Genomic DNA, 14,860 nt, shown 5'->3' with positions numbered 1-14,860 from the left:
AGTACAGGCTCTGGACACGCAGGCTCAGTGGCCATGGCTCATGGGCCCAGCCGCTCTGCGGCACATGGGATCCTCCCAGACCGGAGCATGAACCCATGCCCCTTGCATTGGCAGGCGGACTCTCAACCACTGCGCCACCAGGGAAGCCCAGCACCATACTGTTTTGATGACTGTAGCTTTGTAGTATAGTTTGAAATCAGGGATCTTAATACCTCCAGCTCTGTCCTTCTTTCTTAATACATTATTGACTGGGGGATTTTTGCAGAAACTAATGCCTGTGGCTGTAATACATCTCCAGTCAAAAATGTGTTAAGATTGCTTTGGCACAAGTGGATTTTCTTAGCTCTATCTTGCCCTAGTTTTATTCCAAAAAAACCAAATAGGAACATTTTTATAATTCTGTAATTTGAAAACTTCACCAGTTAGAAATTGAAAATCATTGGTTTGGGGAATAAAATATTACTTTTTTAGGTGAGAGGAAGTAAAGGGCTTAGGTTTGATAGACTGGTCTGTATTTAAATCACAGCTCTGCCATGATTATTTATCCTTTCTGAAACATTCCTCGTATGCTAAATAAGGATAATAAAGGAATTAAATATTACTTTTTAGGTGAGAGGAAGTAAAGGGCTTAGGTTTGATAGACTGGTCTGTATTTAAATCACAGCTCTGCCATGATTATTTATCCTTTCTGAAACTGATTCCTCGTGTGCTAAATAAGGATAATAAATCAGTGGTGACAGTGACTAATTGATATGGTTATAAGAACGATCATTTATTTATTTATTTTTGGTTGTGCTGGGTCTTAGTTGCAACAGGTGGGCTTCTTAGTTGCAGCTCACAGGCTCCTTAGTTGTGGCATGCCAGCTGTTAGTTGCCGCATGCATATGGGGTCTAGCTCCCTGACCAGGGATCGAACCCAGGCCCCCCGCACTGGGAGCATGGAGTCTTAATCACTGCACCACCAGGGAAGTCCCTATAGTGATGATTAAATGAGATGATGTATACAAATTACAGTTCGCATATTGCCATGCAGTTAGAAGCCATTAAATTGAGCATCTGTGATGTGCCTTTCTATATGTTCTGGATGCTTGGTGAATATTGGTGGATGAAACAGACAAAGTCCCTCCCCAGATAGCACTTGGCGTATAGTCTGCAGTATGTGTTTACTTGATACTGTTTTCAAGAGGTTTATTCATGTGTGTAGCAATGGGCGTTGGAAGAAATATGCTTCTTAAAAATTAGACTATTAGTTTGGTGAATTATGTGGAGTGACTCTCATAGTCTCTATTTTATTCCACGATGCATTGTTTTTGATGCCTCAAATTTCACATTCCAACAAATAGACATTTATGTTAAAAAAAGACATAATTCATGTCTCATTCATTACTCATTGTTAACATGTTTCACCACTACAGAATTATTTTTGCATGCCTATGCCTTTGTGCAATTCTAATCCCTTTTTAAATTTGTACGCTAACCTGGTTTTTCAATCTATGTAAATCGGGTCATTTTTAAAGCCCTCCATATCCAAATAAAAAGAATTTAAATGCCTAAAGTAGATGTTTTGAATCTCATAATGATTTACTTCTAATATCAGAGCAGTAAAAAGTTAATAATGATGATAATAAGAATAGCAATAATAATAATGATAAAGTGTGCCTAGATTCACTTCTTGCAGAAGCTGGCATTGTTATCAAATAAATATAATTGAAATTAAAATGTCTCATTGTGAATAATATAAAACATATCTGTCAGTAAAAGTAATACTATGTAAAATGTTATTTTGAAGGAGTTTGAGAAGTTTAAGAGTGCATTTGCTTTGTTTATATTTTAAAGCTGACTTTAAAACTATATGTGGAAATATTCCTGGATTCACCTTTGACATTCACACTGGAAAAGCTGTTGGTGAGTTTTTACTAAATTATGTTTATTTTAATACATGTAGCATTTTGTAAAAATTTGTTCAGTGTTTTTAAAGTACCATAAAAGATAATAATCTGTATTTGGATCTAATACAGTTAGACAAGAAAGAAATAACATGTTTACAGCCTCTAACCAAGTTTTAACAGTGGGATTAGTCCATCAACATAGTCTGGTGATTGAGTTATGATAGTTATGTGACTATCTCAAGATTTCGTACATATCAAGCTGAAACTTTAGTTTTCCTCTTCATGAATATTGTATTACATGACTCTAAATAATCCACTTTATTTTAACCTTTACCATCTGTTTTTTCATAAGTATACGTTTAAGTTTTGGGTGTATTTTTACAGTATTCCTTTCTCCCAATCTACTTATGAATTTGCAGAATTATTAATTATATAAATCACTTCCTCCTGAATGTACTTTCTGTTGCACAATCTACTTTTCTTCTGCAAAGATTAAATAAACAATATAATTTTAAGTGTCCATTATCAATTCATGTATAACAAAGGACATAAAATTAAAAAAACATAGCTGGCTTTATCAGATGGCTGATAGCAATCTGGGGAGCCTGACATGTAACTTAAGAGGAAGCTTGATTCCCTAGGAAATTCATTTGCTATATTGACACTAATATCACTTGGTATATTTGATCAGCTGCTTCATTTTTTTTCATCACTGTTCAAAGGATATAATATCTTATGGTCTATATGCTTTCATAAACCACAAAATCATTCATACTTGTATAGAATTGATTTTTGTGACACTGTGTGTTTTCACCCCAGTGTACACATAGTATTATTCAAGGTTTTATGGTGAATACATTAAGCAGAACCCTGTATATTTGATCACATCTGTTCAATTGCAGACATTGATGAATGTAAAGAGATTCCAGGCATTTGTGCAAATGGTGTGTGTATTAACCAGATTGGCAGTTTCCGTTGTGAATGCCCTACGGGATTCAGCTACAATGACCTGCTCCTGGTCTGTGAAGGTAATCTGAATGATGTGTGACCTTATCCAAAAAAGTTTGGCAGACATAACTGGTTTTTAGACAGTTTTCTGATTTTTACTGTTTCTTCTATAGCATTTGGGAGTTGATCACCAAATTGGTTAAGTGAATATAATACTGATGCAATAATGAAGTTTTAAAAACGGAATTGTTGCTCTTTCAGATATTGATGAGTGCAGCAACGGTGATAACCTCTGCCAGCGAAATGCCGACTGCATCAACAGTCCCGGCAGCTACCGCTGTGAGTGCGCTGCAGGTTTCAAACTTTCACCCAACGGAGCCTGTGTAGGTAAGAAAGAGAATGACTTGTTCTTTGACACTGAGCACAATGTTCTTTACACTTCCTGCACTGAAAAACTGTCCATGCTTTCCTATCAAAAAAGGTATTTTCTTTGTCTGGTTTTGGTATCAGGATGATGGTGGCCTCGTAGAATGAGATGGGGTGTGTTCCTCCCTCTGCAATTTTTTGGAGGAGTTTGAGAAGGATAGGTGTTAACTCTTCTCTAAATATTTGATAGAATCCGCCTGTGAAGCCATCTGGTCCTGGACTTTTGTTTGTTGGAAGATTTTTTTTTTTTTTTTTTTTGTGGTACGCGGGCCTCTCACTGTTGTGGCCTCTCCCATTGCGGAGCACAGGCTCCAGACGCGCAGGCTCAGTGGCCATGGCTCACAGGCCCAGCCACTCCACGGCATGTGGGATCTTCCCGGACCGGGGCATGAACCTGTGTCCCCTGCATCGGCAGGCGGACTCTCAACCACTGCACCACCAGGGAAGCCCTGTTGGAAGATTTTTAATCACAGTTTCAATTTCAGTGCTTGTGACTCGTCTGTTCATATTTTCTGTTTCTTCCTGGTTCAGTCTTGGAAGGTTGTACCTTTCTAAGAATTTGTCCATTTCTTCCAGGTTGTCCATTTTATTGGCATATTGTTGCTTGTAGTATTCTCTCATGATCCTTTGTATTTCTGCTGTGTCAGTTGTAACTTCTCCTTTTTCATTTCTAATTTTATTGATTTGAGTCCTTTCCCTTTTTTTCTCAATGAGTCTGGCTAAAGGTTTATCAATTTTATCTTCTCAAGGAATCAGCTTTTAGTTTCATTAATCTTTGCTATTGTTTTCTTCATTTCTATTTCATTTATTTCTGCTTTGATCTTTATTATTTCTTTCCTTCTACTAACTTTGGGTTTTGTTTGTCCTTCTTTTTCTAGTTGCTTTACGTGTAAGGTTAGGTTGTTTATTTGAGATTTTTCTTGTTTATTGAGGTAAGGTTGTATTGCTATAAACTTCTCTCTTAGAACTGGTTTTGCTGCCTCCCATAGGTTTTGGGTCGTTGTGTTTTCATTGTCATTTGTTTCTAGGTATTTTTTTATTTCCTCTTTGAGTTTTTCAGTGATTGCTTTGTTATTTTTATTAGGACATGTATGTGGAATCTAGAAAATGGTATAGATGAACCTATTTGCAAAGTAGAAATAGAGGCACAGACATAGAGACCAAGGGGGGAAGGGAGGATAGAATGGATTGGGAGATTGGGATCGACATATATACACTACTATGTACAAAATAGATAAGTAATGAGAACAGACTGTATAGCACAGGGAACTCTACTCAATGCTCTGTGGTGACCTAAATGGGAAGGAAATCCAAGGAAGAGGGGATATATGTATACATGTGGCTGATTCACTTTGCTGTACAGCAGAAACTAATACAACACTGTAAAACAATTATACTCCACTTAAAAAAAGAGAAAAAAGATAATTTGGAAAGATTTTCTAAGTAAATCTTTTCATTCATATTGAACCTATTTCACCATATCTTTTAGATTCTTTTGTTAGGAAAAGAAGAGGTCTCTCAATGGATTTTCCTGGAATTGGACCTAAAATAAAATAATGTCCTTGAGATACCAATCAGCATGTAAAACTTGCATGATTTAAAATTTTTTGAAAAGAGGTTTGGATACTTTTAAAGCCTTGCTTATTTTGATTCAGCTGTTGTTATGGTTCATTTTCAGACTGTCTGTAATAATTAATAGCAGATTATAGAAACAGCGCCTGTGGAAAAAAATGAAGGAATCTTAATAAAGATCAGATATGTATAACATGTGTTTTATTTTTTGTGCTAGATCGCAACGAATGTTTAGAAATTCCTAATGTTTGCAGTCATGGCCTGTGTGTGGATTTACAAGGAAGTTACCAGTGTATCTGCCACAACGGCTTTAAGGCTTCTCAGGACCAGACGATGTGCATGGGTAAGAAGGAGGACATTAGTTTCAGGGGGTGACGTGGAGCTGAGACTCCAGAAGAGATTACAGTTCGGTCACTCGCCACAGTAACTACCAAGTCTCTGTCAGAAACAGTCTTACAAAAAATGAGCTATGTGAAACTGTTTATGGTTTTATTCAATGTAAAAATTGCAAGCAGGACACACCACAATATGTTCTTGGGTTCAGTGTTTACGGCCTTTTTCCCTAGGTGACTTTCACATGCTTATTAACCTGAGCTCTGGGACACTCAGGGTTACGTAGAGATCACCACGGTACCAGCTGCCCATTTACCCCTCTCTATTCCCACTCAAGAAAGCCTTTTGGAATGCAGGAATACAAGGGAGTAGTAGCAGAGTGACAGTTTTGAAATGAATATATAAACACACACATACGTACATATGCTTCTTTCACCCGAACCATTGAATACATGAGATTTATCTACTTGTTTTGCTTTTTAACTCTTACAAACAATTTTTAGAAGCAAAGATAGCGGAACTTTGAAAAGCCCCAGTAGCTAATGTACAGTTAGTTCAGCAATAATTGTGTTCAGTAAATACTTGCTGAGCTGATGATTAATAACGTTTCAAAAGCAGATGGGCTGGACACCTTGGAACTCAGCTTAACTACTTAAAGCTGATGTCAGCCACTGGCTCATCTCCACTGAAGCACTTTGCGCTTGAAGGAGGAAAATTAAATTTAAAAGTTGGCTATTTATAATTATCATGTTCTCAGTTTAGAAAAAGCTAAAGTGCATCTACTCTTTTGGTATTTAAGATACTATCTTTGTGAATCGTAAGGTCAGATTTCAGTACAGCAGAACGGCAGAACTAGTTTCCTTTATGTCGTATCCATACATGAGGACCACCTGGAGAACGTCTCCATTCTTGCAGTGCCTCCTAAGAGCTCCCCTGCAGACATTTCCCATGGTCCTAGGAAAAATTCTCTAGGGAGTGCTTGTGCAAAGGACACACGGAGGATGCGGCCCTACTTGCATGAACTTTCTGAGATTGCTTGCTTATATATGCTTCTCCTGGCTGTTCTCTCTGAGAGGGAGGATATGATTTGCTAAGAAAAACCCCTGAGATATATGGTTCAGAAATTCATATGGTGAAAATCTGTCCTTGGTCCTAACAATTCATCCATGATGAAAGTCAGCTAGACTCCTTGGTAATACCTCTCTTAAACAAAGCTTCCTTCCTAAGGAACAGTAATACCCTCTTTTTTTTTTCAGCATCCTGGAATTCATAGTCTAGCGTCTCCTCTCTTATATGCCATGACCTTTCAATATTAATTCCACTTTTTCAAAGGCTAATAATAATTGAGCTCTAATAGACTTCTTCAATTTAGATTCCACTAATTCATAAAATTTAGGAAATCACAGTTTACCTTTGTTGTGCTGATCACATTAAGATATGAAAATTTCTGGGGGAGCATTTATAATGCTTAATAGAACAAATTGTTCTAGTGTTTCAAAAGACTGATTTCCTTACAATTGACAAGCGAACCTATTCATTAAAACCTCTCACTAAGGAGATAGTTGCTGGCTTATTAGTCCAGTTCTTTTCTGAGTCGTATATGTTCCTGTAAGTCATTAAGTGGCACTTTTTCCTATAATTTTCTACTTCTGAGTTAGCTCTACCTCATACTTACTTTCCTTAAATAAATGTGGGTTCTTAGTATTGAATGAGGAAAATCTAAGTAAGCCAGTAGTTTAAAAAAATCTAAAAGTTTAATAGGCTACGTTTTTCTAGTAAAAAATTGAATTCCTTTGAGCCAGTGTTTCTTTGTAGATGTTGATGAATGTGAGCGGCATCCATGTGGAAATGGAACTTGTAAAAACACCGTTGGATCCTATAACTGTCTCTGCTACCCAGGCTTTGAACTCACTCATAATAATGATTGCCTGGGTAAGTACTCAGTCCTTTATTGCTTCTCTTTCATTTCTACACAATATCCTGAAACACAGAATAAAGCCAAAGAATAAATATGTTTATTATTCAAATTGTGCATGTGTGCAAAAGATATGTAATATCATTAACTAATTTCTGGTTAACTGAAGTCACACTCGTGGCTTAAATAATCACAAGACAATCTGCTGGGTTGAATACTATGTCAATCAACTAATCGATTCAAGGGAAAAGGCCATGCAGATGATAGTAAATGTATTGGGACTGATTTATGGTTTGGGGTTATTTTTACCCCTTAGATGGGATCAAAGTTAGACCTGTTATGGTTTCAGTGTTATTATTTCATATTTCATAAAATCCATTCTTGATTTACATTCAAACACTGACAATCTACAACTGAAAACCCTGTTGTGTTTTGAAATTTTATTTTCCGTCAGCTTTTGAAGCAAGGGATGCCTTTTCCCACAGAAAGAGTGCGTGGTGTCTAGGTTTCCAAATCAGCCCTCAGAAACCTATTTAATCTCTGTGAACAACTGTAAACTTTCAGTGGAAAATAAAACTGTCTTCTCTACGTGGCACAGAATTTCAGACTTTGCCTCTAACAGACAGTGATTGAAATAAAAATTGAAAGTGACTGAAGGAGGAGGAGGGGGTCCTGTAGTTGCTGGAGAAGATAGTAAAAGATATGACAACAAACACTGACAATATTTCATTTACCATGTGCCAGACACTATACTGGTGCTTTACTACATAACATCTCTTAATTCACATTATCCTGTAAGGTATGTGAAAGTAACTCAGGCCTTCTACCTTAATGGAACCATCACAGCTCAAACCCACCTCCTAATTTAATCCAATATATATTCCTCTCAGCATTCTTTATTTTATAAAATTCTGCAACGGTGAAAAAATTTAGAGCTGACTAGACACTTTATTGAACCACCTTCTTGTCTGTAGTTTCTCAGACCCTTTGTACAGCCAGGGAGAATGAAAGATACATATATGGCTCTGATCAAAGTATAATCTGCAAACAAACTAAAAAATTACTCAAACGGGATCAACCCTAAGATTAACTGAAAACCTACCACTTAAGAACTTCTTTTTCCAATTGACAGAAAAACGTGTCAGCAATTCTAGAGTGTTTTTCATATAATTGATTTTTCTGTATTTTTGATATGCTTCGTTATTTGTCCTTTGAATATAGTCAGCTTACCTCCAGGTAAAGTTACTTGCAAACTGGGCGGTCCAGTTAAATCCGTGTATCCTCTTACCTCCAGGATGAGAACTGTATTTCAATTGGAAAGCATGGAAAGCTCCACCTTAAGCCTACAGGAGAGATCTGTGTGACCTTACTAGTCACCTGATCCTTATGATATGAGCCATTTTTCTCTGTGTTGATGAGGAATTGTAATGTAGGGTTTTGTAAATGTCTACCAATGAATATGTTTTTAAGTTGCAACTTGTGACAGAATATGTGTTAAGAGCTCTCTCTGAAAAGCTAACTCCTGTTTGCTTACAGATGTAGATGAGTGCAGTTCCTTTTTTGGTCAGGTGTGCAGAAATGGACGGTGTTTTAATGAAATTGGCTCCTTCAAGTGTTTATGTAATGAAGGCTATGAACTTACTCCAGATGGCAAGAACTGTATAGGTATGTACATAATAAACAGTCTTTATGTTGTTTTGTTTTGTAAAATAATGATGTGATTCCCGCACACACCAACTTCGGGACACATTTGCATTTCACTTGGTCATCTGATTACATGACCAAGATAAATTTCATGGGAAATTTTGGTAAAAGGTATAAGCCAACAGTTGGGAATGACTCGTATGTAGTGTTTTTATTGGGATAGAGCTTCAGGCTATCCGTGTCTCAATAAACGTAGACAAAGGAAAATTAGCCTCTTGCCAAATGAGTAATACTCAATATGTCAAAAGTCTCTAAGGGCATATTTGCCCAGAGTGACGTGGTAGATCAGAAAGCCTGAGTTGAATTCATGTTAATATCCTTTGGCAACAGTCGTCTCATCTTTAAATCATTTTTTTCATGTTTCTCTTTAAAGATACTAATGAGTGTGTTGCCCTTCCTGGCTCTTGCTCTCCTGGCACCTGTCAGAATTTGGAGGGATCCTTCAGATGCATCTGTCCCCCAGGGTATGAAGTAAAAAGCGAGAATTGCATCGGTAAGGCTAACGTTTATTTTGAGTCCGTGAGCTGTTTAGTATAATAAGACCTGGTATAGATTCTGTGGAAATATATTAAATCCAAACCACTGTAAGCATGCTGACCCAAGGAATTAAACATATAGCTACCTGCATCTGTTTTATTGAACCATCAGAAATGATGTGAAGGTGGAGTGGTGGGAATAAAGAATTTAAGGATGTGGGATTTTTCATTAACAGAAATCTCATACTAGTCAAAGAATTTTCAGTGCATTCTAAGCTTTTTTCCAAATGTCAACAGAGACTTTCTACTGAATTTAAAGAGTGTCTACAAAAATTGTAATCTTTGGCAACCAATTTTAAAACAGCTATTAAAGGTGTCTGGAGTTCTAGAAATGTGAAGCAGAAAATCTTGACAATGCTGTTGAAACATTTTTTTCCCTGGGAAGGCCACATGTCAAAACAGAAAATATTAATCCATTTGTCAGAACAGATGTTTTTCTGCGGAAACTCTCCCAGTGTACAAGAACACTGTAACCACATCAAAAGTGGGTCCCAGAATTGCCTGGTGGACATGATGAAGACCGACCTTTTTACAGTTACTTTATTTCACTTTTGTACAAATTATTTTTAACAGTTTTGTTGAAATTCAGAAGCACCAGCATCTTAGTGTGGTTCTTCTAACGTGAAATGATTGTTAAGAGTTTTTTTGCCTTTGAGTTACCCAGTTTCTTAAAAAAATTCTAAGTAGCTCTACTGTTCACACTCAAGGGACTTATATAGATGGAACTGAAGGAAACAGTTCACTTAGTTAAATTTAATTTCTTTTCAGACCATATAATTACAAATAATAGGTATCCCTAGTCATTCCAATTTGGTGTTTATATCTTGTCCCTTTTTTGTCTGATTTGTATAGTTCCTTGTAAGATTGTCTAGTGTTTTTAATACTTAAAAATAATCAATAATAATACCAGAAGCATCTTAGCAAAAACTTTCTTGAAAAGTTTAAGATCCTTTCTTTCATTTTCTTTGTTTATATTTAATCTCAATTCTTCAACATCCCTGTGATTCATCTCTTTATGGAGCAAGGATAGCAGCAGTGTGTCAGCCATAAGGAGGAAATAGAAATGCATATGTCTCTTTGTATCAGAAAGACTTAGCTACCTTTTTTCTTAGTGAAAAAAATCTATGATTCACTTACATATTTTTAAACCTCAGGAGTATTTCTTTATCCACTGATAAACAACATCACTATTTCACATGTCGTAAGAATGGGTTTTTAACTAACTTACTTCACTGTAAGAATATTTCCTTCATCCTATCAATAGAATCTCTTCTACCAATTTTCCTAGATGACGTGCTTTCTAACGTGACTATATGTACACTCACACACACACACACACACACACACACACACACACATACATCCATCCTGACATTCAGTGGACATTACAGTGGACACAGCATCTTTTAGGTGCTGGAAACGCAAAAAGGAAGTTTTTTTCCTACAGGTAACTTACTGCCTAAGAGAAAAGACATATTTCGTAAGAAACCCCATTTTGTAAAGATATCCTTACAATTCAGCACGACGGACACTGTACTGGGGTCTGTTCAGGATGTGGGATCACAGTAGGAGGCTGTGAATAATGATGGTGGTGGTGAGAGGATGGCATGTCAGGAAGCCTGTCACAAAGGATTGGTGACATTTGAGGTGTCTCTGAAATGTTGGATAGAAATTTACTAATCAAAGAAGGAAATGGAACAGAGAGGCATTTTGAAAAGAGGGGCAGCACAGACGTGGTAAGGGGCATCGATTGGCCAGCTCAGAAGATTGCACTCAGTGCTGCAGGCAGTATGGAGCACTGCAGGTTGCTTTAGAAACGATGTGGTACGACTCACTCATTAAAATTCTGCAAATACAAATTGAGAATGTAGAATTTGCCAGACACTGTGCTAGACTAAGCTGAGGGTGCAGCAGTGATCCAGACAGACAGACACATCACATAAGAGACACATCACATAAGTCCTCATGGAGCTTATGTTCTAATGTGCCTGAAATTGTGTAATGTTTATTCATTTAGTTAAAATAACCCATTAAATAAGCACTTCCAATGAAAAAAGGCCAAACATCGCTGGTAAGGAATCCTTGTATATTTTAAGGAACCGTTCTAGGGTCAGGTGGAAATGATAAAATTCTCAACACATGTTTGAGTTCCCCTAGTTCCACAGGCACAGATTTTCAAAATAGGTGTGTGTTTTAGAAAACCAGCCCTGGTGGCAGTGTGAAGAGGAGAGAAGGAGATGCAGCAGTCCAGCTGGGAGATTTGCAGTAATCCAGGCGGCAAATGATGTTGAGTTTGAATGTAGAGAGGAGATAGAAATTACAGGCCACATGCTGCGTGCATGTGAAAGTTGAAAGGTCAGGGAGAGGAATAAATGTGATTCCAGGTCCCCAGTGTGGATTGCTGAGAGGGGCATCATAGAAGGGGACCATTGCTGAGGATGCGATGCCTGTGAGACATTGAAGTGGTCCTGTCAGGTAGGCAGGTGGATGTAAAAACACCCCCAGGGGTCAAGTCTGGAGAGCTAGAGACTGACCTGGGAGTCTGGGGCTATGGTTGATTGAAACTGGATGTAATCTTTGACTTTTGAGGCAGCAACACTTTATTTTTTAAAGATAAGTTAAACGTATACATAATACAATGTATTGTTGCATATTAAATATCCAATGGCTAGTGAACTGTTAGAGTGTGGACAAATTATTTATTTTCAAATATTGAACAATGTTTTGATTTGATTCAATCAATAAATTATCCTGCTCTTCTGCAGATATAAATGAATGTGATGAAGATCCCAACATCTGTCTTTTCGGTTCCTGCACCAATACTCCTGGGGGCTTCCAGTGCATCTGTCCCCCTGGTTTTGTATTGTCTGATAATGGACGGAGATGCTTCGGTAAGTTTTGAAATGGCTTCTCTGTCATAATTGGCCCTTAAACTTCAAAGCTAGACAGTAAGCCATGATTCAGTGTTTGTCACTAAAAATATATGTCTCTGGCAAATACATCATCTGTAAGTTTAAAATGTAGGTCTCAGATGTATATGCACTGGACAATTTTTAAGACACTTTGAATTATTGGCTCTGTTTCTACATTTTAAAAAAACTTCATACTAAAAGAAAAATTGTTATCTTGTTTCATCATTTTCATTCTGTTGTTGGCATAGATGTTTTGTACATTGGTGAGGAGTTGCTTCTGATATGATGTAACTTACTGAAAATTACCTAGATTGATTTTGTTAGGCTATAATGTAACAGTGGGGGAAAAAAAGACATGGAAATTATTTTAATATTGAGCATAATTTGTCACATTTCCTAAGCACATTATTAAAATATTGTAAATAATTAAATATAATTCTACAGGGCGGTCAGTTTAAACTGGCAAGTGTTATCAGCAATTGAGGATTTCCAGACCTATCTTTTAACTGCTAATCTAATCTGCATCACGTGTTCAGCCCATGAGAAATGTTCTGTTGGAAACAGAGTTATGTACAAATTATTCCATCTTTTAAAATGACCAGTAAGATCTGTGATGTTTGCTTTCTTGATTAGATACTCGCCAGAGCTTCTGTTTCACAAACTTTGAAAATGGAAAGTGTTCCGTACCCAAAGCTTTCAATACCACAAAGGCGAAATGCTGCTGTAGTAAGATGCCAGGAGAGGGCTGGGGGGACCCCTGTGAGCTGTGCCCCAAAGATGATGAAGGTAAGAGCAACAACTACATAAAATGCCACTTTGCACTAGTTTGGGACTGTCTGGCGGAACCCAGTTGGACTATGTAATTTATGAATATTTTGAGGATGAAATTATCCCCTCACTTATAAACTTTAATGGTTCAGTGAGCAACCTAGTCTCAGGAACCTCTTTCAACTTTTGTATTCAACATGTGTACATGCAGGGAGTTACCACGTTATTTCATTTCTCCCACCAAGGCTAGTATTACTTGTTTTGAAAGGAATGAATTTGAGAGGTGCAGGGCAAGAGATCCAAGGAGGGGATGAAAATTATATTCCAGATTGCTGCGGGAGTCCCACATGGGTATTGTATCCCACGCTGTGGCTCCCAGCCTCTTATGTGAAGTTCTGAGAAGCTGAGTCAGCACAATAACCATTTGCAGGAATAGACCAAGAACGTCACAGATCTAGTTAGCACAGCTGAAGGGTACAATTGTTCCAGCAGTCTTGGAACTGGCCTGGTCTGTAGGCCAGAGGTAGCTTCTGTGTGTAATGGGCAGAGAGGCTCTTTGGCTGACCAACATTAAACAAGCAAGCAGACAGAAGCAGACACCCTCCATAGGTGGTACTCTGGGAGGAGCTGGACAAGCTCAGGTGACCTTCTCTAAATATGCTCAGCATTGCTTTTGCAATAAATTATAAAAATAGAAAGACTCTTACTAAAAACAGCCTTGTAGAGGAGAAGTAAGCCTAATTTCATGTATTATCAGTAATCGGTTAAGTTCTCTGATAGTTGAGACTCTTTGATAAGGGGTAATTTGTGTTTTTCTCTGTAGTGGCATTCCAGGATTTGTGTCCCTATGGCCATGGAACTGTTCCTAGTCTTCATGATACCCGTGAAGGTGTGGTTTGATATATTTTATTTTTATAGTCTTACATAAGTAAATTTTTGTACATTTATTTTATAATCATGCTGATTTTACTGTATAACATAGTATATTGCATTTAATGCACAAATACAATATTTATTATATAGTTATCATATGCACTATATCATAAGACTATGTTGTAACATGTGAAATACATTATATATTTCTCTGATAAAAGAATTGTTTATATGTTTTAAAATTTTTAAGCCTCTTTTGAATAGATATATACAGTTTGGGCATATCTTTTTATGTAAGAGAGTTCATGGGTGATTCTGTATTTTAGATGTCAATGAATGTCTTGAGAGCCCTGGCATTTGTTCAAATGGTCAGTGTATCAACACAGATGGGTCTTTTCGCTGTGAATGTCCAATGGGTTACAACCTTGATTACACTGGAGTACGCTGTGTGGGTAAGTGCTGACTCCACATTTCACACTTTGAAAGTTCTGTTTTCTTTCTTATATTCAGCAAAAGGTCTCTCAGGCACCATGGGTGGCAGTGGGATTTACAAAGCCAGGATAAGTAGCTAGTAACTGCTCTTTCTTCTCCCATTCTACATTTTCCAGTAGACCTGGTTTATGTGAAGATGGGGAGAGTTGCCCAACCTCTGCCTTCAACCAAATATACAAACTCTGATGTGTCTAGAGATTTACAATTGCCAAAACCACTAACTGGGAAAGAGATCCATTTTACTTTATGACTTTCCACTTCTGCTCTGGTGGCAGAAGACCACATCCCTCCCTGGGTTTGTGTTTTTTTTAGGGCAAGCCACGGCTGTCTGAAGGCTCAGATCATTGCACACTTGATCTCTCGGGGTTCTCTGCCCTGCATAAAGGCCAGCCAGCCAAGGCCAAGGGGGGTTGCAAGAGTCATGTGTGCCCTGCACAGATCTGGGACATGTGTGAGGGCCAGATGGATATTCATGGGCATACTCCTATAAAA

At 37.5% G+C, this 14,860-nt stretch overlaps 1 protein-coding gene across 1 annotated transcript in view; it reads left to right on the top strand.

The window, feature by feature from the left end:
• FBN2 (fibrillin 2) overlaps window positions 1-14,860 on the top strand; it is a 232,352-nt gene that overhangs the window by 192,230 nt on the left and 25,262 nt on the right. The window contains exons 42-52 of the mRNA XM_029216913.1: window positions 1,837-1,905; window positions 2,792-2,917; window positions 3,099-3,224; window positions 5,053-5,178; window positions 6,984-7,100; window positions 8,620-8,748; window positions 9,161-9,280; window positions 12,089-12,214; window positions 12,869-13,021; window positions 13,827-13,892; window positions 14,203-14,328. Coding sequence (XP_029072746.1) covers window positions 1,837-1,905; window positions 2,792-2,917; window positions 3,099-3,224; window positions 5,053-5,178; window positions 6,984-7,100; window positions 8,620-8,748; window positions 9,161-9,280; window positions 12,089-12,214; window positions 12,869-13,021; window positions 13,827-13,892; window positions 14,203-14,328 — 1,284 coding nt within the window. The remainder of the gene's footprint in view (window positions 1-1,836; window positions 1,906-2,791; window positions 2,918-3,098; window positions 3,225-5,052; window positions 5,179-6,983; window positions 7,101-8,619; window positions 8,749-9,160; window positions 9,281-12,088; window positions 12,215-12,868; window positions 13,022-13,826; window positions 13,893-14,202; window positions 14,329-14,860) is intronic.

The sequence above is a fragment of the Monodon monoceros genome, unplaced genomic scaffold, assembly GCF_005190385.1.
Source record: "Monodon monoceros isolate NGI ecotype Baffin Bay Population unplaced genomic scaffold, NGI_Narwhal_1 Super_Scaffold_12, whole genome shotgun sequence".
NCBI classification, from domain to species: domain Eukaryota; kingdom Metazoa; phylum Chordata; class Mammalia; order Artiodactyla; family Monodontidae; genus Monodon; species Monodon monoceros.
This window is presented reverse-complemented; position numbering and strand designations above follow the sequence as displayed.